Source organism: Salvelinus fontinalis, chromosome 25 (assembly GCF_029448725.1).
Source record: "Salvelinus fontinalis isolate EN_2023a chromosome 25, ASM2944872v1, whole genome shotgun sequence".
Lineage (NCBI taxonomy): Eukaryota > Metazoa > Chordata > Actinopteri > Salmoniformes > Salmonidae > Salvelinus > Salvelinus fontinalis.
In genome coordinates this window covers 22,083,452-22,106,537 of record NC_074689.1, presented here as the reverse complement: position 1 = coordinate 22,106,537, position 23,086 = coordinate 22,083,452, and the positions used below count along the sequence as shown (strand labels likewise).

Sequence of the window (23,086 nt, the reverse complement as noted above, 5' to 3'; positions counted from 1 at the left end):
ACCTGAGCTCAATTTCGAGTCTTATAGCAAAGGGTCTGAATACTTATGTAAATAAGGTATTTTCATTTTTAATACATTTGAAAACATTTCTAAAAACCTATTTTCGCTTTGTCATTATGGGGTATTGTGTGTAGATGGCTGAGGATTTTTTATTTAATCAATTTTAGAATAAGGATGTAACATATCGAAATGTGAAAAAATTAAAGTGGTCTGTATATTTTCCGTATGTCAGGGATGTTTGGGCTGAATGTACTTGAAAGGAAGTCATTGATACAGGTTGTAATTTCTGGGCTGTGCAATGCTGTGTGTTTTATTTAGATTTTGTGTGGTCTTTGGGTAGAGAAGTTTTTTTTAAAATACATTAATCTGGCAGTGGTCAGACAATGGTGTTTTTGGTCTGACAGTGAATGCACTAATGGAGGAAGGGTCCAAGTCTGAGAATGCGTAGTCAACATCACTGGTACCAAGAGCTGAGCAGTAGGTGAACCAAATAATCCCCTCTAATCCTGCCATTAAGAAAATACAGGCCTAAGGCTCGACAGAGATGCACTCCTTTCCATTTTTGTTCACTATCTGATCAGGGCTATTTCTATTACTACTAATGGGACTCGGGTATAAGGAGGGATGTCCAAACATATGTCTATTGCCCTCAGGGTCTACACATTCAGGTTCAGAACCTGTTCTAGCATTAAAACCCCACACTAAAACACATTTCCCTCAGGTTGAAACTGGTTGGTCTCTCTTTGGAGATGATCATAAAACTGATCATCATAGTGAGATGAATCTGAGGGAGAAGCATACACCACACCTATATGTATATATACATACACCACACCTATATATATATATATATATATATATATATATATATATATATATATATATATATATATATATATATATATATATATATATACACTGCATATACACACATATACACAAAAATAAAGGGAACACTTAAACAACACAATGTAACTCCAAGTCAATCACACTTCTGTGAAATCAAACTGTCCACTTAGGAAGCAACACTGATTGACAATAAATTTCACATGCTGTTGTGCAAATGGAATAGACAAAAGGTAGAAATTATAGGCAGTTAGCAAGACACCCTCAATAAAGGAGTGATTCTGCAGGTGGTGACCACAGACCACTTCTCAGTTCCTATGCTTCCTGGCTGATGTTTTGGTCACTTTTGAATGCTGGCGGAGCTCTCACTCTAGTGGTAGCATGAGACGGAGTCTACAACCCACACAAGTGGCTCAGGTAGTGCAGCTCATCCAGGATGGCACATCAATGCGAGCTGTGGCAAGAAGGTTGCTGTGTCTGTCAGCGTAGTGTCCAGAGCACCACCTGCAGAATCACTCCTTTATTGGGGGTTTCTTGCTAATTGCCTATAATTTCCACCTTTTGTCTATTCCATTTGCACAACAGCATGTGCAATTTATTGTCAATCAGTGTTGCTTCCTAAGTGGACAGTTTGATTTCACAGAAGTGTGATTGACTTGGAGTTACATTGTGTTGTTTAAGTGTTCCCTTTATTTTTTTGAGCAGTGTATATATATACACATACACTGCACCTATATATAAAACATTGAGCCTTTGTTGAGTTTTAACCAAATGTGGGTGTTACCCTTTTTGATCTGGCTTAGTGAGTCTTTGCCCAGTTTTATGTTTTAATGATAGCCTGAAGGACATTGGGTATCTATATCACCACGACACCATGTTTCTCAAAGTATTATTATGTCTTGACCTTTGGTGTTGAAAATATGGGTTTGTAGTCTTAAGTCCTAAGGTAAAGGAGTTCAAGCCCCGGATATTCCAAGAGCTAATAGTTAATTATCTAATTTCATATAAGTATATATCTATATATAATTTGGTGAGACTAAAGTACATAGGAAATGAATACACAGACAAATATAGAACAGGACAATTCAAACGTGTGGGTGTGAATAATGAAAACTAAACTAAATAAATCAATAAAAGTGTGTGTGTGTAATAGATACATTAACCTCTCTCTCTCTCTGTCTTTCTCTCTCTCTCTCTATGTCTCTATCTTTATCTCTTTGTCTCTCTCTCTCTCTTTTTTTCTCTTTTTTTCTCTCTCTATTTCTCACTATCTATCTCCCTGTATCTCTCTCTATCTCTATCTATCTCTGTCTCTCTCTCTCTCTCTTTTTTTCTTTTTCTCTCTCTCTCTATTTCTCGCTATCTATCTCTCTGTCTCGCTCTCTATTTTTTTTTCTCTCTCTCTCTCTCTAGGAGAGTGTCAGTGTATTGTTACCAGTGCCAGGGGGACGCAGTGAACTGGGACCAGTCGTTCTCAGTCAGAGCAGTGTGTGATAGCTGTGGCCCCTCCCCCAGAACCATCAGCTACACCTGGACTCTCTACCTGGTCGACTCCTCCAGTAAGGTGGACACAGACGGTAATACATAGATCCCTCACCATACAGACTACAGCAGGATAGGTCCGTAGACCAGTCCTTCTGATGTGTAGATCCAGCTAAGATCTCTAAAGGCCTGAATTCCAAATGAATGGGAGTGACACAGGCCCTACACTACTCCTATACAGTAGAGCGTATCTGTGTGTAATAATGTGTTTAGCGGGATGAGTGGGGTGTTATAGTGTGGGTATGTTAACCTGTGTGTCCTCTCTTTTAAGTCCCCTTCTGCCACAGTGTGGATCTGAGTATTCCCTCCAACATCATTGGTAGCCCTACCTTCCCCCTGCCTCCAGCCCTGACTCTCACCCCTCCATCATCACCCCCACACACACCCTCAACCACAGCCAGCATGATGTCCTCATCCACAGAGATATCCTCAAATATGACATCAATCTCAGCCAGCTTGGTGACCGGTCTGATGTCATCAAACGTGACCAGCCATACTGAGATACAAACTACGACCCCCACAACTCCCGATCCAGTCCCCCTGCCTCCCTTCTCCCCGTTGCCCCCCTTCCCCCTCCCTTCTCCATCACCTCGTGGTCGCCCCCAGAAACAGAGGTCACAGGGGTCAGTAGAACTTCAGAGAATCAATAGCGCAGCTGGGAACAACCAAACACCAAACTACAGCCCTCCATTTCCCTCTTTACCAAACCACGCTGTATTGGCCAACCCTTCACCAAACTCCTCCCCCGAGCCTGTCTCTGCTCCAATCAGCTTCACTCCTGATACACCTGAGCCAGGTAAGGGTTAAGAGTCACACAATAAAACATATTATCTTCTGCCGACTGCTTTTCTTTGATAGGTTTCGTAGCTCTGAAATATGTTGGTGTATACTTTAAAGTATATTTTATTTCAGACTTGGGAGGGTTTGACCCCGGTGGGCCCCCTTACCTCATCTCAGAGTACCCTGTAGTTACCTTTGACGACGGCAGCATCCTTTACTCTGCCCCCCTCGGCCAGAGTGACATTATCGAGGAATTCCCCATCGATCCCAATTTTCCCACTGACTACGACTTCCCTTTCCCCGTCCTGGAGAGTGGAGATGTGAGCGGACGTCCTGGTAAGGAAGATGAAGGGAATAAATGAATAGATGGATGGATATATTTACGTCTTTACAGTTCTCTTAGTTCAGTCCTCTTTGTGTTGCAGTTGAGGGCTCCTTTCCTGGACAGTCAGTCAGTGGTGGAGTGTTAGGACCCTTCCCTGGATCAGGTCAGTTAAGAGTTACTGGTATTATTGACATACAGTAAATTAAAGTAGCAAATCATTTTAGATCCACAACTAAGGAACATTGAAAAGTCCTAGATGAAACATGTTGCTGTTTTGTTTCAGATCCCTCCACAGCAGAGACAAGCTGGGACCCCAATGGAACACTAGAACCATCAGGCAATCAGACAGGCAGCTATAACTTCACTGGTAATCAAATCAAATCAAATGTATTTATAAAGCCCTTCTTACATCAGCTGATATCTCAAAGTGCTGTACAGAAACCCAGCCTAAAACCCCAAAAGGCAAGCAATGCAGGTGTAGAAGCACGGTGGCTAGGAAAAACTCCCTAGAATGGCCAGAACCTAGGAAGAAACCTAGAGAGGAACCAGGCTGTGAGGGGTGGCCAGTCCTCTTCTGGCTGTGCTGGGTGGAGATTATAACAGAACATCGCCAAGATGTTCAAATGTTCATAGATGACCAGCAGGGTCAAACAATAATAATCACAGTGGTTGTCGAGGGTGCAACAGCTCAGCAACTCAGGAGTAAATGTCAGTTGCCTTTTCATAGCCGATCATTCAGAGTATCTCTACCGCTCCTGCTGTCTCTAGAGAGTTGAAAACAGCAGGTCTGGGTGTAAGGCTCTGGGTGTAGCTGGTGCAGAGGAGTCAGGCGCAGGACAGCAGAGATGAGTAACACAAGGCACTTTACTCAAAATATCAAAATACATGAAGTAACACGAGGCCCACAAACATCAGACCGAATTTACAATAAACAAACACCCACAAAAACCAAGGGGAAAACAGAGGGTTAAATAATGAACATGTAATTGGGGAATTGAAACCAGGTGTGTAAAACAAAGACAAAACAAATGGAAAATGAAAAGTGGATCGGCGATGGCTAGAAGGCCGGTGACGTCGACCGCCGAACGCTGCCCGAACAAGGAGAGGGACCGACTTCGGCGGAAGTCGTGACACTGGGACAGGTAGCACGTCCGGTAAATAGGTCAGGGTTCCATAGCCGCAAGCAGAACAGTTGAAACTGGAGCAGCAGCATGGCCAGGTGGACTGGGGACAGCAAGGAGTCATCAGGCCAGGTAGTCCTGAGGCATGGTCCTAGGGTTCAGGTCCTCCGAGAGAGAGAAAGAAAGAAAGAAAGAAAGAAAGAAAGAGATAATTAGAGAGAGCATACTTAAATTCACACAGGACACCGGATAAGACAGGAGAAATACTCCAGATATAACAGACTGACCCTAGCCCCCCGACACAAACTACTGCAGCATAAATACTGGAGGCTGAGACAGGAGGGGTAATGCCACGCAGATTAATTTCAGTCGATGTACATATTGGATTGAATAACATAAGTATTTTCTATAGACTCATACTTTTACAGAGATTTAGTTGTGAATGTCTGTCCTACAGATTATAATGTTCCCTTCCTGGGGATAGAGGAGGGAGACCCGGGAGTGTCAGTGGGCAGACCAACAGGTAGGGCTCACCTGTGTTTGTGTGTGTCTGTGTGTGTTTGTGTGTGTGTTTAGTGCTTGTGTTTATACTGTGTATGCCTGTGTGTGTTTTTGTATGTCTATCGTCAGGTTTTAGTGGTGGGAGCTCCGAGAGCTCAGAGGGTGACTCTGCTCCTGCTGTCCCAGGATCAGGTGAGGATGAGGGGAGTAACCTGATGGACTCCAGCCCCTCCCTGGTGGTCCTTGAACCCACACTACTAGACTTGCCCAGAGAACTGTTAGAGCAGGAGCTGTTTGAGTCCTACACATACACAGGTAAACATCCATCAGCACGCAATCCACTTAACTACTGCATTGTGCAAAGTGTGTACGTGCACAGCAGTTGTCCAGTCTCAATTCAACTAATTCAAATATAAATTGAATTGTTTTGATAGATTGACTGTACGTTGTTGTACCTGATCACCTGTTGTTTTTGCCTCTAGGAATCTCCTCTAATCTCATCACGTTCAGACCTTTTACTCTGAGAGCAGGGAGCAGATACATGTTGGAGGTCACAGCTAGTGAGTAAGGTCCAGATGTCGAGTCTGCCCTCTGAATCTCAGATGCTGTACGATGATGAGAGATGGATGGATCAATTCACTAATGTATTGATTAACTGATTGCTTTTTAATAAATGTCTCACTCCCTTTATCTGTTAATCAAAGTGTGTGTCCTTGTTTCCTGTTACTGAACTCAGACTCCCACGATGCAGTACTGGGGCGGACTCAGCTGTTCCTGTCCACTAGCCCCAGCCCCCGAGGGATAACCTGTCAAGTGCAGCCTAGCAGTGGCTTCGAGATACACACACACTTCAGCTTCTTCTGCACCTCTGGGAAAGAGGTACACATACAGTCTAACCAACAGCAGTAGTACTGTATTTATCTCCATCACCATCTTACTCATGTGTTTATTGTGTGTGGTTTAGGACCTGCTGTATGAGTACAGTTTCAGTATAGGAAACAGCCCTCCTAAGATCCTGTACCAAGGAAGAGACTTTCAGTACTTCTTCAACCTGCCATCTGGAGACCCTCAGGATGACTATAAAGGTATATTACAACTCTTTTCTGCAGTCAAATGACCTAGTGGTCTCATAGGTGGAATTTTATTCATATTTTTCATAATTTCATAATTAATAAACATTATTTTTAAAAACGTGCCGAAAATCCTGTGTTTATATGTCAGATGGTTTTGTTGTATTTAAGTCTTCTGTGATGCATATAAAGTGTAATATTGGCATGGTACAGATGGTACAGAAGTATATATCTGACATGGTACAGATCTTTTTTTTAAGCCCATAACCATGTGTGTGAGGTATATACTTTTGTTTCAAAGTAGATTTGTTTAAGACTACTACGAAACACTCTGTGACCCTGATTTAGTCCACTGCAGTGAAAGGTTAACTCTTATTTTATTATACTGTCCAGAGAGGAATATAGCAGACACTCACATTGTTTTGAATTTCATATCTTTATTGACACTGTGTCCCTGTTGATCCAGTCACTATCTATACAGAGGTCCGGAACAGGTTTGGAGCAGCAACTGCACCCTGTCCTGTAACCGTCACAGTCCACCCCAGCTTCATCAGGAACACCTCCTCTAACTACAACCCTGATATGGAACTGTAAGACTGACTGACTGACTGGTTGACTGACTGACTGACTGACTGCCTGACTGACTAGTTGACTGACTAACTGATTTATTGGTTGATTGGTCATTGGTTTGATTGATTGATTTGAGGCCTCTCTGTCTTTCTCTCTCTCTGTGTAGTTTTGAGTCAGGTTTGAGGAACCTGTCTGGTCTGGTCCAGTTGGGGAACAGTGTAGAGATCCGTAACTACATCATCCTCCTGTCCAGCGTCCTCAACAGACTCAGCCAGGACCCCACAGCCAACACACACACTCAGACACACACACGCACCGCACTCATCAACGCTGTTTGTCACCTCGACATCAATGACCAGGTATACACACTCGCACGCACGCACACACAGACGCACACTCAAAGTAGAGTGTCTAGTAACGATCAGTTCTTGTGTGTGTCCCTAGCGGTCCATGACAGATAACATCTACATGCTCAAAGACCTGATGCACCTCACCCACCAGGTAAGAGACCCTTTACATTGGGTCAGAGCTTTATATGGCTCTGCATAGAGATGTATGCAGGATAGACGTATAATACATTATGTATTAACAGTTGTCCCAGGTATTGTTTTCCAGTATCAGTGTGGTGGTGGCCGGTCACGTATAGGCTATAAGATGATAGATGTATATAATATGTATTAACAGTGTGCTGTTGTCCCAGGTATCGTTAGCCAGTGCCAGTGTGGTGGTGGGTCATGTCCAGTCCATCTCAGACCTGTTCCACCAGCCCAGTGTTCCTGTTCCCTACCTATTGGACAGCTGGACCCTCAACACTCTGGTCACACTGCTGTCATACAGCCTGCAGGCCACCCCCACTACTAATGATGTCAGACAAGACCAGGCCACTGCTGATGATGTCATACAGGCCACGCCTACCCTCAAAGAACAGGCCATACAACTCACGACTGACAGTCTGCAGACTACTGATCAATTACTACTGGTGAGATACACACACTCTCTCTCTCTCTCTCTCTTTCTCTCATTTCTCTCTCTCATTTCTCTCTTTCTCTCTCTCATTTCTCTCTCTCATTTCTCTCTCTCTCTCTCTCTCTGACCCTCCTCTCTGTGTTTTAGAAATACCTCCTGTTCAATAAGGTCGAGCAGCACAACGTGACCACCAGTGTCATGGACCTACAGACCACTCACCACGACCGTGGTCTAACCACAGTCATCAGCTCTGGCTCGGCCACCTTCTACCTGCCTGACTCCCTGGACCTGGTCCTGTACGGCCGTAGGAGGAGAGAAACCGCAGATGGACCACAGAGTCTCTGTGTCCTCAGCCAGCTGACCACGTTCACACACAACCTCTACTTCTGGACCAAGACACCTGTACTGGTGAGATACACACACACACTTGACATCGAGATGATGAAGATGATGATGGTGATGATGATGATGATGATGTGTGTGTGTCTTTCAGCTGAGTGGGCCAGTGATTGACCTGACTCTGTACAACTGCAGCACAAGGAGAGAGATTCCAGTACGCTCGCTCTCCCAACCAATCAACATCGAGTTCCCCAAAACACCTAGAAATGTAAGCATTCACTTTCTGTTTGTGATGATGGACAGATTGCCTGTGTGTGCGTGTGTATGTGTGTGTGTGTGCGTGCGTGTGTGTAACCTTTCATCTCCCCCACAGGTAAGTTCTTTATCGGAGTTCACTCTACTGCGTAGCCAGGTGAACTACCACGGTTTCAACATTACCCAGCAGGCCTTGCAGGAGGCCATACTGGTCAGTGTGGAATTCACGCGGCCCCCCAACAAGACCTTTCCCATCATGCTCCTCTTCAGGTGTGTACAAGCCTTTGAGTACAGCTTCAAACCTTCAGTTTTAGAATAGACAATTTCCTCAATTCCCATATTATGTCAGTTAATTGTGTGTGTTCTCAGGATGTTTGAGAGGCCGACCCCAAGCTTGTATCACATCCACAGCATCTATCACTGGGACAGAAACACCACTTACATCACCCTGCCTCCATCATACCTCACTGGTTAGTCTCATATCTCTCTTTTACTCTCCCCCACTTTTTCTCTCCCTGTCTCTATCTCTGTCTATTTCTCTCTCTCACCCCCCCCCCCAAACCCTCTGTTTCCCTCGCTCCCTTGTTTAATTTGCCATATCACATCATCTGTCTTTTGTTGTTTATAATTGAAATGATATTCCCTTTTGTTTAGTCACTGTGATTGCATGCTAATGCTAATGCTCCCTGTAACATGAGGATGATAAAGTGTTTCATACGTTCTGTCCAGCTGCAGGGACAGGCTACCTGGCTCTACTCAATGCTGACTACAAAAAGACCCCCAGACACAAGTAAGTAACAACATCATCATCATATTATTATTATTTTATGGAGTCGTGCATGGCCACGCAGTCGTGGGTGAACAGGGAGTACAGGAGAGGGCTGAGCACACACCCTTGTGGGGCCCCAGTGTTGAGGGTCAGCGAAGTGGAGATGTTTCCCACCTTCATCACCTGGGGGCGGCCCGTCAGAAAGTCCAGGACCCAGACCCAGGGCCTCCAGCTTGATGATGAGCTTGAAGGGTACTATGAGGTTGAATGCTGCGCTGAATGTTGAGCCGTAGTCAATGAATAGTATTCTTACATACAGTGGGGAGAACAAGTATTTGATACACTGCCGATGTTGCAGGTTTTCCTACTTACAAAGCATGTAGAGGTCTGTAATTTTTATCATAGGTACACTGCAACTGTGATAGACGGAATCTAAAACAAAAATCCAGAAAATCACATTGTATGATTTTTAAGTAATTCATTTGCATTTTATTGCATGACATAAGTATTTGATACATCAGAAAAGCAGAACTTAATATTTGGTCCAGAAACCTTCGTTTGCAATTACAGAGATCATACATTTCCTGTAGTTCTTGACCAGGTTTGCACACACTGCAGCAGGGATTTTGGCCCACTCCTCCATACAGACCTTCTCCAGATCCTTCAGGTTTCGGGGCTGTCGCTGGGCAATACGGACTTTCAGCTCCCTCCAAAGATTTTCTATTGGGTTCAGGTCTGGAGACTGGCTAGGCCACTCCAGGACCTTGAGATGCTTCTTACGGAGCCACTCCTTAGTTGCCCTGGCTGTGTGTTTCGGGTCGTTGTCATGCTGGAAGACCCAGCCATGACCCATCTTCAATGCTCTTATTGAGGGAAGGAGGTTGTTGGCCAAGATCTCGCGATACATGGCCCCATCCTCCCCTCAATACGGTGCAGTCGTCCTGTCCCCTTTGCAGAAAACCATCCCCAAAGAATGATGTTTCCACCTCCATGCTTCACGGTTGGGATGGCTTTCTTGGGATTGTACTCATCCTTCTTCTTCCTCCAAACACAGCGAGTGGAGTTTAGACCAAAAAGCTCTATTTTTGTCTCATCAGACCACATTACCTTCTCCCATTCCTCCTCTGGATCATCCAGATGATCATTGGCAAACTTCAGACGGACCTGGACATGCGCTGGCTTGAGAAGGGGGACCTTGCGTGCGCTGCAGGATTTTAATCCATGACGGCGTAGTGTGTTACTAATGGTTTTCTTTGAGACTGTGGTCCCAGCTCTCTTCAGGTCATTGACCAGGTCCTGCCGTGTAGTCCTGGGCTTATCCCTCACCTTCCTCATGATCATTGATGCCCCACGAGGTGAGATCTTGCATGGAGCCCCAGACCGAGGGTGATTGACCGTCATCTTGAACTTCTTCCATTTTCTAATAATTGCGCCAACAGTTGTTGCCTTCTCACCAAGCTACTTGCCTATTGTCCTGTAGCCCATCCCAGCCTTGTGCAGGTCTACAATTTTATCCCTGATGTCCTTACACAGCTTTCTGGTCTTAGCCATTGTGGAGAGGTTGGAGTCTGTTTGATTGAGTGTGTGGACAGGTGTCTTTTATACAGGTAACGAGTTCAAACAGGTGCAGTTAATACAGGTAATGAGTGGAGAACAGGAGGGCTTCTTAAAGAAAAACTAACAGGTCTGTGAGAACCGGAATTCTTACTGGTTGGTAGGTGATCAAATACTTATGTCATACAATAAAATGCAAATGAATTACTTAAAAATCATACAATGTGATTTTATGGATTTTCTCTCACAGTTGAAGTCTACCTATGATAAAAATTACAGACCTCTACATGCTTTGTAAGTAGGAAAACCTGCAAAATCGGCAGTGTATCAAATACTTGTTCTCCCCACTGTATGTAGGTACATGAGCAGACAAGTAAACTACACATTGAGACTGGAGACCAGCCAGTGTCTGTCCTGGGACCACCAGGAGGGCTGGACACACACCAGCTGCACACCTCATCAAGGACTGACCTCACACACCAGGGTCAACTGCAGGTAACACTCAGTCACACACACTCACACACTCGCACACACCCACATATACACACACACACACACACACACACACACACACACACACACACACACACACACACACACACACACACACACACACACACACACACACACACACACATGTTATGTTCTTCTATCTTAGTGGGGACCTCAAATTAATTTCCATTCAAAATTCTATTTTCCCTAACCCCAAGCCTAATCCTTAACATTACCATAAACCTAACCTTAACCCGTAACCCGAATCCAAACCCTAAACCTAACTCCTAACCCTATTCATAAGCCCTAACCCCTTACCCTAACACTAATTGTAACCCTAACACTAAACCTAACCCCTAACCATAAAATAGCCTTTGTCCTCATAGGGATGTGGGAAATGTATCCACAGGGATAGAAGAACCAACACACACACACGTTTTGTTCTTCTATTCTCGTGGGGACCCTAAATTAATTTGCATTCAAAATCCTATTTTCCCTAAACCTAACTCTCACCCTAACCCTAGCCCTTACCCTCACCCTCACCCTAATCATAACCCTAAACCTAATTATAACCCACGATGGAATATTCCTTGTTTTACTGTCCTTGTGGGGACTTTTGGGGATTTTAGGTCCCACCAGGACAGAAGAACCAACCCCCCCACACACACATTCTGTATACACGGACGCAAACACGTGTGTGTGTTCCAGCTGTAGGCACTTGAGCCCATTGACCGTGGTCCAACAGCAGATCCAGAGCAGCCATGATGACTCAGCAGACCTGGCCCAGTTCATCAGGTCAGTCAGACCACAGGATGGCGGATTTGTCATTTCAATGTTCATAAAGAGGGAAGTATGAGTGTTCAACTTAATTATGGTATTTTGCCATAATATGTCTCTCTCTTTTCCCCTCATCAACCCCTCCCCCTTTCACTCTCTCTCTATTTCTCCATCTCCCTCCCCATCTCTCTTCCCTCAGTCTCCCCAGTGATGTGACGGTGGTGTGTGTGTGTGTGGTGTGTGTGTGTCTGTATGCTTTGGGCATGGTGGTGTGTAAGAGATCTGACCTCATCTCAGAGAGGAACCAGGGAGTCTACTACCTATCTGATAACGCTCCTTCAGACACACACCTCTACTCTGTTACTATACACACCGGCCTACGCTCCTCACCCAGCATGACCGCCAAGGTATAGTACGCTTTCCCCCCATTTTCCAGAACTCTCCCTTCTTCCTCTCTCCCTCTCCCCATACTCTCTCCTTCCTTCCCTCTCTCCCCCCCTCTCTCCTGTCCCATTATCTTCTCTGTCCTTCTATCGTTGTCCTCCCCTATCCTTCTCTCACCCCATTGGACATTTTTGTAGGGGTTAATACATTTTTCGTAAGGGAAAATGAAGTCTGAGATTTCAAAGTGGAAATGACAAACTTCAGATGCCTTTTACACCTCAAATGCACTACAAGTTCAACATTTCCTGTACTCATTATACCCCTCGTCCTAGTCATTATTATACATCATTCTCTTGTGGTAAAAGTTGTGGTAAAAGTAAACAGCCATCTATTGGTCATTGTGGAGCTCGATGGCAGTGAATGTGATGTAGTAGACTCCTCTCACTGGTGCTGTGAAGATACCTGCATCAGAGGAGAAGCAGGGAGACATCAGCAAGGCACTGTTAGTAATACTACCCTGTTGCTGGATTCAGTTTGTATAATTGAGCCTGTCTGGAGTGCCAAACAGGTGGGGTTTACACTTTTGGGACTATCCCATTGGTTCCATTGTACAAAGCAAGCTCAATCAAGTGCATCTAATGTATGCAGCTAACACAAGTCTGGTGGTCAGTACCTGTAGTTGGGTTGTTGGCCTTGCTGATCTTGGTGAAGACTTTACTGGGGGGCCAGTAGGAGGCACTCTTTCCTCTGGTCTAAAAAAAAATATCCCAATGCCCCAGGGCAGTGATTGGGGACATTGCCCTGTATAGGGTGCCGTCTTTCGGATGGGACGTTAAACGGATGTCCTGACTCTCTGTGATCACTAAAGATCCCATGGCACACTAAGAGTAGGGGGGTTAATCCCGGTGTCCTGGCTAAATTCCACATCTGGCCCTCATACCATCATGGCCACCTAATCATCCCCAGCTTCCAATTGGCTCATTCATCCCCCCTCCTCTCCCATGTAACTTTTCCCCAGGTCATTGCTGTAAATGAGAATGTGTTCTCAGTCAACTTACCTGGTAAAATAAGGGTAAAAAACCCAGAAAAAAAACCTTTAGACCAGTGGGCTGTCAGTATTGAAGGGTCCTACACCATTTGAATCTGTCAAACCAGCAGAGAAGGCCACCTTTGGTCTGTCTGTGAACACAGGAGAGTCAACGCACTCATCATTTTCTATCAAGTACATTTGTTTTGTTTGTAGAGTTGTTGCTGGTATTTCTGTTGGATGAACCAAATACATCTTCATATTCATACATGGTGGTGCTTTACCTGTATTGTCGTTCTCCAGCTCCTCCACCTTGTTCTTCTGGAGCTGCAGTTCAGTAGTGGTGATGCTCAGCTCCTCTCTAAGAGCTGTCACCTCCTTCTCACTGGCTGGCACTCTGGCCCTCGTGGCTGACAGTTCAGCTGCTAGAGTTGGAATTAAGGGAATTAATGGAACAAGTAAATTATTTCACATCATAATGAACAACATTAGCTTTTACATGTCTGCTCCTACCTGCATTCTTACGTTCCATGCTGTTCAGCTCCATGCTCTGTTCCACCACCAGCTCCGGCACGTTTCCCCAAAACGTTCTTCAACGTTCTTGAACAGACTTTGAGGTAGTCTACATTTGCTCCGTTTGGTGGGTGTGACGGGTTATGGCTTGAAGCAATCTGACGTATTTGAAGGGCAGCGGTGCATTGTGAACCCACAACCTAACCCCTCGCCGTGTTTCAACTGGTCGTTCTGAAAAGCACTGTTTCCGTTTCATTGAACGTTGCATTAGGTTTTTTGCACTGAACGCAGCTCTGGGGACTTTTCTTCTCCAAAATGTATGAAAATAAAATGATGGTGACACCATTCAAATATAATTTTCCCTCCAAAAATGAGCCTAACAACATATTGGTCCATATTATCAGGGTGGTGTGTTATTTAGCAATAAGTATTATCACCTGTAGCCCAAACGATGCAGCATAGTGGCTATAAATAAATAGCATGGGATTGCCCATCTGTATTTTCCTTATCTTAGCTAGATCAGTGCTTCGTTAAACGGGTGTCCTGGGACGTTAAATGGGTGTCCTGGGACGTTAAACGGGTGTCCTGACTCTCTGTGATCACTAAAGATCCCATGGCACACTAACAGTAGGGGTGTTAACTCCATAAAGTCCATAGTTACATGTTTTTGTTTAGTAATAAGACCTGTCCTTTCATCCTTATGTTTTGGTGTGTCAGTCTCTGTGTGTATGTGCCACCTGAATGTGTAATACTGTCTTTTACCCTCATATCTCATTCAGACACAGGCACAGACAGACACACACACACTGCAAATACACACACTGCAAATACACACTGCAAATACACACAAAACCTGTATTTATCAAGTTACTATTACAACATGTTCACCTCATTACATACATTTTTCTGAGCAAACCTAGCAGAATTGTCTGATGTGTTTGTGTGTGTGTCAGGTCCATATCGTGCTGTATGGGGAGGATGGGGCGTCACAGACCAGACAACTACATGACCCAGAATGCCTTCTGTTCAGAAGGAACTCCAGGAACACCTTTATACTGAGGTACGAAACAACATTACAGCTACAGTATCCGCCTTTACAATGCACTACTATACATCTCTGTTTTTGTTTACTATGAGAACTGTTGTGTCATCAGTCAGCCCAGCCAGGCCAGCCAGCATGTGAAACCCTCCCTCCCTAGCAGCTGTAGCCACAGAGACAGAGACACCCCCGTACTAATACCATGTCACTGTTTGTGTGTGTCTCTCTGTAGTACTGTAGACAGTCTGGGCCCTCTGTGGGGGCTGCACCTGTGGCATGATAACACTGGCCCCTCCCCCACCTGGTACCTCAGACAGGTGGAGGTGTGTGAGGTGAAGGGCAAGGGGCGGAGCTGGCTGTTCCTAGGCCAGTGCTGGTTGGCTGTTGACGAGGGTGACAGACAGGTGGAGAGGAGACTCAGGGTCTGTGATCAGGGGCCAGGATTCACCAAGGTAACACACCTGGATGCACACATGTACACACATGTACACACATGCCACACGCAAGCATACGCACACACACACACACACACGCGTGTGCGCACGTACACACACCACACACACACTCTCACACCAACAGGTGATTCCCATTCAAAATTCTATTTTCCCTCTATCCTAAACCTAACCCTTACTTCTAACCCTAAACCTAACAACCCCTAACCCTAATTCTAACCCTAATTCTAAACTAAGACTGAAATAGATTTTTTTACAAATGAGGACCGGCAGGCAGAATGTCCTCACTTCTCTTAATTTTAGTTGGTTTACTATTCTTGTGAGGACTTCTGGTACTCACAAGTATAGTAAAACATGAACACACACACACACACACACACAAACTCATTGTCTAATGATGTTCTTATGTCATGTGTTGTTATGTAATCTGCTCTTAATATGTTATTTTGTCATGTGTTGTTAAGTCATCTGCTCTTAATATGTTATTTTGTCATGTGTTCTTATGTCATGTGTTGTTATGTAATCTGCTCTTAATATGTTATTTTGTCATGTGTTCTTATGTCATGTGTTGTTATGTCATCTGCTCTTAATATGTTATTTTGTCATGTGTTGTTATGTCATCTGCTCTTAATATGTTATTTTGTCATGTGTTCTTATGTCATGTGTTGTTATGTAATCTGCTCTTAATATGTTATTTTGTCATGTGTTCTTATGTCATGTGTTGTTATGTCATCTGCTCTTAATATGTTATTTTGTCATGTGTTGTTATGTAATCTGCTCTTAATATGTTATTTTGTCATGTGTTTGTGTAGCTGCTGTATCTGAAGCTGTCAGAATACCTGTCAGACTTCCACCTGTGGTTGTCTGTGTACAGTGGTCCCTCCCCTAGTGTGTTCACTCACACACAGCGCCTCAGTGTGTGTCTGCTGCTGCTGCTGGGGTACATGTGTGTCAACACGTTACTCATATCTGGCCTCGACGACCAAGTGAGTCAATCAATCAATCAATCAATCAATCAATCAATCAATCAATCTGTCATTATGGGCAACTACACTGCCCATAATGCTGTGTGTTGTTCCAGTACACCTTAGAGCTGGGCATCATCGACGTGTCTGCCGTTTCCCTAACGACGGGGTTGCTCAGCGCGCTGGCTGTGTTGCCCGTAGCGACCGCGCTGTCCTTCCTGTTCCGTCAGCGTGAGGTTAGAGTAAAGAGGTCAGAGATCAAACAGGACATGGTCAGACTGCCAGACATCTACTCTATAGAAGGTAGAACACACAAAACTAAGTGGCATGACACACACACACACACACACATATGCAAGCACTCACTATGGCCTGCTATGGTTCTTTCTTGTGGGTGGTTGAGAACAGGTGAAAGTGAGGGAGTCAAGTGATAAATCTCTGCTCTCTCTATCTCTATCTCTCTGTCTCTCTCTTTCCACCAAGCTGATGCGCTGATCGTGAGTGACTGTGTGTTTGACTCTCTCTCCTGGAACAATCTGCAGCAGTGGGCACAGGAGGCCTGGAGGAAGAAATATGAGGTGACACACTCTTCCTGTTCTTACACACATTTGGGAAAATATGTGTTTGGCTTCTATTAGATTTCCATTTTACCTCTTAGATATTATATTTGTTTACTTAATATTAGGTATCATGTTCCTCTCTCTATCTCTCATGTCTCAGGGCTCAGTGCCGAATAGGGATCTGGTAACTCAACGAGGAGATCTGGTAATACGGGGCAGTCAGGATCTGGTAAGGGATCTGCTGACCCAGGAGAACGTCTCCTCAGATTGCAACTCCAGTGGTTTTGACAACAGCTTGCTTGGCAGGTTGCTAGGCAACAGTGTCCCAGACAACAACAGCGTTTGCAAGGAGAGGGATCGTAACCTCAACGATAGCCCCAAACTGCTAGGCAACAACCAGGTGGGCAACAGTACCAGCAGATGCTTAGGGGGCAGGCTCAGCCCTCTACCCCGCTGGAGTCACCTCCTAGCCTGGGTACTGTGTTTGGCCCTGGGCCTCTCCTCTCTAGTGGTCACTATCGTCTTGGGGATCGGGTTAGTACATAAGACAAGGTAGCTATCATACTGTATTAAAGAGTGATACAAATGATTACAAGTGATACACATGGTACAAGTTATTTACCAGGGCGTTATTGTTTTTGTGTGCGTGCGTGTGGATGCGTGTGTATGTGTGTGTGCGTATGTTAGGTTCAGCAGCAGTAAGACTTTACTGTGGATCCATTCCGTCTTCTTCTCCCTGCTCTCCTGTGTCTTCCTCATCCAGCCAGCCATGGTAAACCAAACCCCAACGAACAAAACACAAACCAAACCTAGCATGAACCCCAACTTAACCCAAACCCAGCCAAACACAAATATAAAGCTAACCTTTGCAAACCAAAAGTGGTTGCCGTCAATAATTTACTCAGAAAAACATTGATGGAATTGATTTTGATTTTCTTTTCTAGATCCTTGCCGTGGCTGTGGTGGTCTCCTTCTGGCGCAGGAAGCGTCCGGACTTCTCCAGTTTCTCAGGAGTTCCTGGGTTTCAGGCAGAAACTCTGAAACTGTGGACCCAAGATGGCTCCTGTGTCCCAGAGCTCTTCCTGCTCAGCCCTCCTCATCCGCCCCAGGAGAGATACTCACACTTTGACAGGGTAACAACATCATCCTTCTCTAACAGACAATCAACTGCTCTGGATTTTACTCTATATTATTTAAGAATATATTAAGAAAAGTCTTTGCTGTGTTATTGACAGGTGCTGGCGGCCCGTCAGAGGGCTCGGTATCTGCGTCTGGTACGCCCACCCACTTCTGGGGAGCTGAGGAGGACAGGGGGGAGGAAGAGGAGAGAAACACTCATACGCAAAACACTCAGGTGTGTGTATGTGTGTGTGTGCCTGCGTATATATGTGTGTGTGTTTCTGACCCAGTCTGTTCCCTCCATAGGGAGATGGCAGTGTGTTTCTGACCCAGTCTGTTCCCTCCATAGGGAGATGACAGTGTGTTTCTGACCCAGTCTGTTCCCTCCATAGGGAGATGGCAGTGTGTGTCTGACCCAGTCTGTTCCCTCCATAGGGAGATGGCAGTGTGTGTCTGACCCATTCTGTTCCCTCCATAGGGAGATGGCAGTGTGTTTCTGACCCAGTCTGTTCCCTCCATAGGGAGATGGCAGTGTGTTTCTGACCCAGTCTGTTCCCTCCATAGGGAGATGGCAGTGTGTGTCTGACCCAGTCTGTTCCCTCCATAGGGAGATGACAGTGTGTGTCTGACCCAGTCTGTTCCCTCCATAGGGAGATGACAGTGTGTTTCTGACCCATTCTGTTCCCTCCATAGGGAGATGGCAGTGTGTTTCTGACCCAGTCTGTTCCCTCCATAGGGAGATGGCAGTGTGTGTCTGACCCAGTCTGTTCCCTCCATAGGGAGATGACAGTGTGTGTCTGACCCAGTCTGTTCCCTCCATAGGGAGATGACAGTGTGTTTCTGACCCATTCTGTTCCCTCCATAGGGAGATGGCAGTGTGTGTCTGACCCAGTCTGTTCCCTCCATAGGGAGATGACAGTGTGTTTCTGACCCATTCTGTTCCCTCCATAGGGAGATGGCAGTGTGTGTCTGACCCAGTCTGTTCCCTCCATAGGGAGATGGCAGTGTGTGTCTGACCCATTCTGTTCCCTCCATAGGGAGATGGCAGTGTGTGTCTGACCCAGTCTGTTCCCTCCATAGGGAGATGACAGTGTGTTTCTGACCCATTCTGTTCCCTCCATAGGGAGATGGCAGTGTGTTTCTGACCCAGTCTGTTCCCTCCATAGGGAGATGGCAGTGTGTTTCTGACCCAGTCTGTTCCCTCCATAGGGAGATGGCAGTGTGTGTCTGACCCAGTCTGTTCCCTCCATAGGGAGATGGCAGTGTGTTTCTCCATGCTGTTCCTCCTACTGTGTGTAACCTATAGCAGCTCCTTTAGAGACCAGTATCACCTCAACCATGCTGTCCGAACACAGTTCACCAGGTAGGAGGGGAACAGGAATATTATCCCTTGTACCTGCAGTTTGTTGTTTGTTGTTAGTATATTCATATGTATACATTTCCACGATCAGTATGAAACAATTCTTTTCAACAAAATTTAGGAGCCCACATAACCCCTTCCTGTCCATCCAAACGCATGAGGAGTGGTGGAACTGGACCTTAACCAGTGTACTGGATGGTCTGGACTGGGACACCTGGTATAACAACATATCAGCAACTGGGAAGGTGTGTGTGTGTGTGTGTGTGTGCGTGCGTGCGTGCCTGCCTGCGTGTGTCTGTGTGAGAGTGTGTGTGTCTGTGTGCGTTTGCCTGTGTAAGTGCTCGCATGTGTTTTACACCCTCTTTATCTCCTCTCATGACAGGCAGGTGCTGTCCAGGGAACATGTATTCTGATAGGAGAGCCCATCTTGAGGAAGATTGATGTTTCCAACGCATCCCAATGCCAGGTAAACCAGGGGGAATGGACACATCTCATTTAACTGACCGGAAAAACACTGGGGACTGTTAAATGTTGACGTTTAAATGGCTAGGAATTACTTTCTTTTTTTAATCCTCTGTAAAACTGCAGGTTCACTTGTCCACCAGCAGGGGCTAGTGTAGTCAACATGGAGTGTATTTGAGGAATTCAAATCAAAGGAAATTACATTTTCACATGTGCCAAATACAACTGGTGTAGACTTTACCGTGAAATGCGTATATGAGCCCATTCGCAACAATGCATAGTTAAAAAGTAAGAACATTTTCAAAAAATACAAAAGGAAATAGTAGCACAATAAAATAACAATAACGAGACTATATACAAGGAGTACTGGTACCGAGTCATTTAGCAGGGGTTAGAGGTAGTTGAGGTAATATATACATGTAGGTAGAGGTAGAACGCGACTAAGCAATCAGGATATACAATAAACATAGTAGCAGCAGTGTATGCAAAGAGTGTGAAAGTGTGTCTATGTGTGAGTGTGTGTTTTGTGTGTGTGAGCGTATGTAGTCGTAGTCTATGTATGTGTGTGTGTTGGAGTGTCAGTGTAGTATGCGTGAGTCTGTGGGTAGGGTCCACTGAGTGTGCATAGAGCCAGTGCAAATAAAAAGTTGGTCAATATAAATAGTCACTACAGTCTGTAGCGCCATGCATTCAGATGCCAAGCAGTTTCCATACAAGCAGTGTTGTAGCCAGTCAAGATGCTCTCAATGGTGCAGCTGTAGAACTTTTTGAGGATTTGAGGGCCCATGCCAAATCTTTTCAGCAGTTGTGAAGAGGCGTTGTCATGCCCTCTTCACAACTGCGTTGGTGTGTTCGGACCATGATAGGTCCTAAGTGATGTGGACACCGAGGAATCTCTCGACCCGCTCCACTATAGCCCCTTCGATGTGAATGGGGGCGTGCTCTGCCCTCCGTTTCCTGTAGTTCACGATCAGCTCCTTTGTCTTGCTGACGTTGAGGGAGAGGTTGTTGTCCTGGCAGCACACTGCCAGGTCTCTGACCTCCTTCAATAAGTCTGTCTCATCGTTGTCGGTGATCAGGCCTACCACCGTTGTGTCGTCGGCAAACTTAATGATGTTGGAGTCTTGTGCGGCCATGCAGTCGTGGGTGAACAGGGAGTACATGACTAAATCTGCAGCCCTGAGGGGCCCCCGTGTTGAGGGTCAGCATGGCGGATGTGTTGTTGCCTACCCTCACCACCTGGGGCCCGTCAGGAAGTCCAGGATCCAGTTGCAGAGGGAGTCGTTCAGTCCCAGGGTCCTTAGCTTAGTGATGAGCTTGGAGGACACTATGGTGTTGAACGCTGAGCTGTAGTCAATGAACAGCATTCTCACGTAGGTGTTCCTCTTGTCCAGGTGGCAAAGGGCAGTTTGGAGTGCAGTATAGATTGCGTCATCTGTGGATCTGTTGGGGTGGTATGTGAATTGGAGTGGGTCCAGGGTTTCTGGGATGATGGTGTTGATGTGAGCCATGAATAGTCTTTCAAAGCATTTCATGGCTACAGATGTGAGTGCTATGGGGCGATAGTCATTTAGCAGCTAGGTCACCCATGATACAAGTCAGTATTCGACGACCATCCATGTCTGAGGACGTCGGGAGATGACATGGTAACCGGCCACTAGGGGCAACAGTGAGCACTCTTACCTTCAAGTAGGTTTCGGTTTTGCCAAAGGTTGCATGTTCGAATACAGCGATAGAAAGTTGTTTTTGGCCTATCCCAAACCTTAACCCTTACCTTCACCATTCAGAGTTAATACCTAACCTTAATATTTTGGAGTTAATGCCTAAACTTAACTTTAAACACTTCGATATTTTACGTTTGGAACAACTTCGAAATTTGGCATTTCAGAAACGTGGATGAATGTCAAATTCTGATGTGAGACTGTGAGAGCTTGTTGCATTTAGACAGGTTAACTTGGCGTTCTTGGGCACAGGGACTATGATGGTCTGCTTGAAACATGTAGGTTTTACATACACAGTATTGCAGTACAGCTCAGATTTTACTGTCTGTGCAAACTATCACAATGTCTATGTATTCCACATTTAATTTTGCTGTGAGTGGTCTACTTTCTTTAGAAACTAGAAAATTAAGTTATTGTCTGTGTGTTTGATAGCTAAATGTATCCTGCTGGGTGAACCCATAACTAACCTCTGACCTCCCCTCAGGTGCCTCCTATAATGGTGACCTTGTTCCCAGAATGCCTCACGGCATATCCCCCACGTGAAAGAGTCTCTGGGATGGCGTTACCCATGGAGGTCAGACTTCGTCTCTGCGGTCAACTCCAGTGTTACACAGGAACTGGGACCACAGTACGACTGGGTCTAACACGGTCAGAACAGAACACAACCACTCAGCACCATTATCTCAAAGAAACTACCATGTACATGAGTAAACAGACTTGAACTTTTTTCACATCATGTATGTATCACCAGGCTGTATCATAACCGGCCGTGATTGGGAGTCCAATAGGACGGCGCACAATTGGCCCAGCGTCGTCCGGGTTTGGCCGGTGTAGGCCGTCATTGTAAATAAGAACTTGTTCTTAACTGACTTGCCTAGTTAAATAAAGGTTCTTTTTTTTTTTAAATGTCTGTTCCCCTGTTCTACAACACAGACCTGAGCTTAGTCTATGATAACAGAAACCATGTTGCTGATTTCATCATGTCCTCTCTGCTCTAATTAACGCCCAGGTCAGAGTTTATGTCCAGGCTAGAATCCCTGAGGTCCGCTGGCTGGCTGGACAGACTAACGGTAGCCATGGCAACCCAGTTCACCCTCTACAGCCCCCCCACCAACCTGTTCAACAGTGTGAACCTGATGGCCGAGAGATTACCTGGTGGAGCTTTGCACACCTCCGCCCATGTCCAGTCAGCTAGGGTCTACCATTCACCTACTGTGTGGGACTACTTCAGTATGGCATGTCAGGTAACACCATAACACTCCTAGTCCCTAGCCCTATCCTCTAACTAACCTCTACCATATCCCCTAACATCTAACCCAGTGATGGGAAAGCGTTTGGCTTGAGGGCCACATAGGGATTTTTAATAGTGAAGATATCAAAACAATAAAATAACACATGGAATCATGTACTAACCAAAAAAGTGTTAAACAAATCAATATATATTTGGGATTTTAGATTCTTCAATCTAAAATGTACACCATCACACCTCCTCCCCCATGCTTCACGGTGGGAACCACACATGCAGAGATCGTCCGTTCACCTACCCTGCATCTCACAAAGACATGGCGGTTGGAACC

At 45.4% G+C, this 23,086-nt stretch overlaps 1 protein-coding gene across 1 annotated transcript in view; it reads left to right on the top strand.

The window, feature by feature from the left end:
- The window catches only part of LOC129823318 (polycystic kidney disease 1 like 1), a 42,165-nt gene that overhangs the window by 12,936 nt on the left and 6,143 nt on the right, over nt 1-23,086 (top strand). Inside the window, exons 9-44 of the mRNA XM_055882246.1 lie at nt 2,260-2,423; nt 2,660-2,707; nt 2,924-3,184; nt 3,301-3,504; nt 3,594-3,656; nt 5,072-5,137; nt 5,245-5,430; nt 5,598-5,675; nt 5,852-5,994; nt 6,080-6,200; nt 6,652-6,775; nt 6,922-7,114; nt 7,200-7,256; nt 7,456-7,734; nt 7,869-8,129; nt 8,215-8,328; nt 8,434-8,585; nt 8,685-8,785; nt 9,045-9,105; nt 10,996-11,133; nt 11,839-11,925; nt 12,107-12,314; nt 14,785-14,891; nt 15,103-15,322; nt 16,135-16,308; nt 16,404-16,590; nt 16,771-16,909; nt 17,082-17,381; nt 17,535-17,619; nt 17,792-17,980; nt 18,083-18,201; nt 19,219-19,329; nt 19,448-19,571; nt 19,709-19,792; nt 22,025-22,137; nt 22,519-22,753. Coding sequence (XP_055738221.1) covers nt 2,260-2,423; nt 2,660-2,707; nt 2,924-3,184; nt 3,301-3,504; nt 3,594-3,656; nt 5,072-5,137; nt 5,245-5,430; nt 5,598-5,675; nt 5,852-5,994; nt 6,080-6,200; nt 6,652-6,775; nt 6,922-7,114; nt 7,200-7,256; nt 7,456-7,734; nt 7,869-8,129; nt 8,215-8,328; nt 8,434-8,585; nt 8,685-8,785; nt 9,045-9,105; nt 10,996-11,133; nt 11,839-11,925; nt 12,107-12,314; nt 14,785-14,891; nt 15,103-15,322; nt 16,135-16,308; nt 16,404-16,590; nt 16,771-16,909; nt 17,082-17,381; nt 17,535-17,619; nt 17,792-17,980; nt 18,083-18,201; nt 19,219-19,329; nt 19,448-19,571; nt 19,709-19,792; nt 22,025-22,137; nt 22,519-22,753 — 5,296 coding nt within the window. The remainder of the gene's footprint in view (nt 1-2,259; nt 2,424-2,659; nt 2,708-2,923; nt 3,185-3,300; nt 3,505-3,593; nt 3,657-5,071; nt 5,138-5,244; nt 5,431-5,597; nt 5,676-5,851; nt 5,995-6,079; nt 6,201-6,651; nt 6,776-6,921; nt 7,115-7,199; nt 7,257-7,455; nt 7,735-7,868; nt 8,130-8,214; nt 8,329-8,433; nt 8,586-8,684; nt 8,786-9,044; nt 9,106-10,995; nt 11,134-11,838; nt 11,926-12,106; nt 12,315-14,784; nt 14,892-15,102; nt 15,323-16,134; nt 16,309-16,403; nt 16,591-16,770; nt 16,910-17,081; nt 17,382-17,534; nt 17,620-17,791; nt 17,981-18,082; nt 18,202-19,218; nt 19,330-19,447; nt 19,572-19,708; nt 19,793-22,024; nt 22,138-22,518; nt 22,754-23,086) is intronic.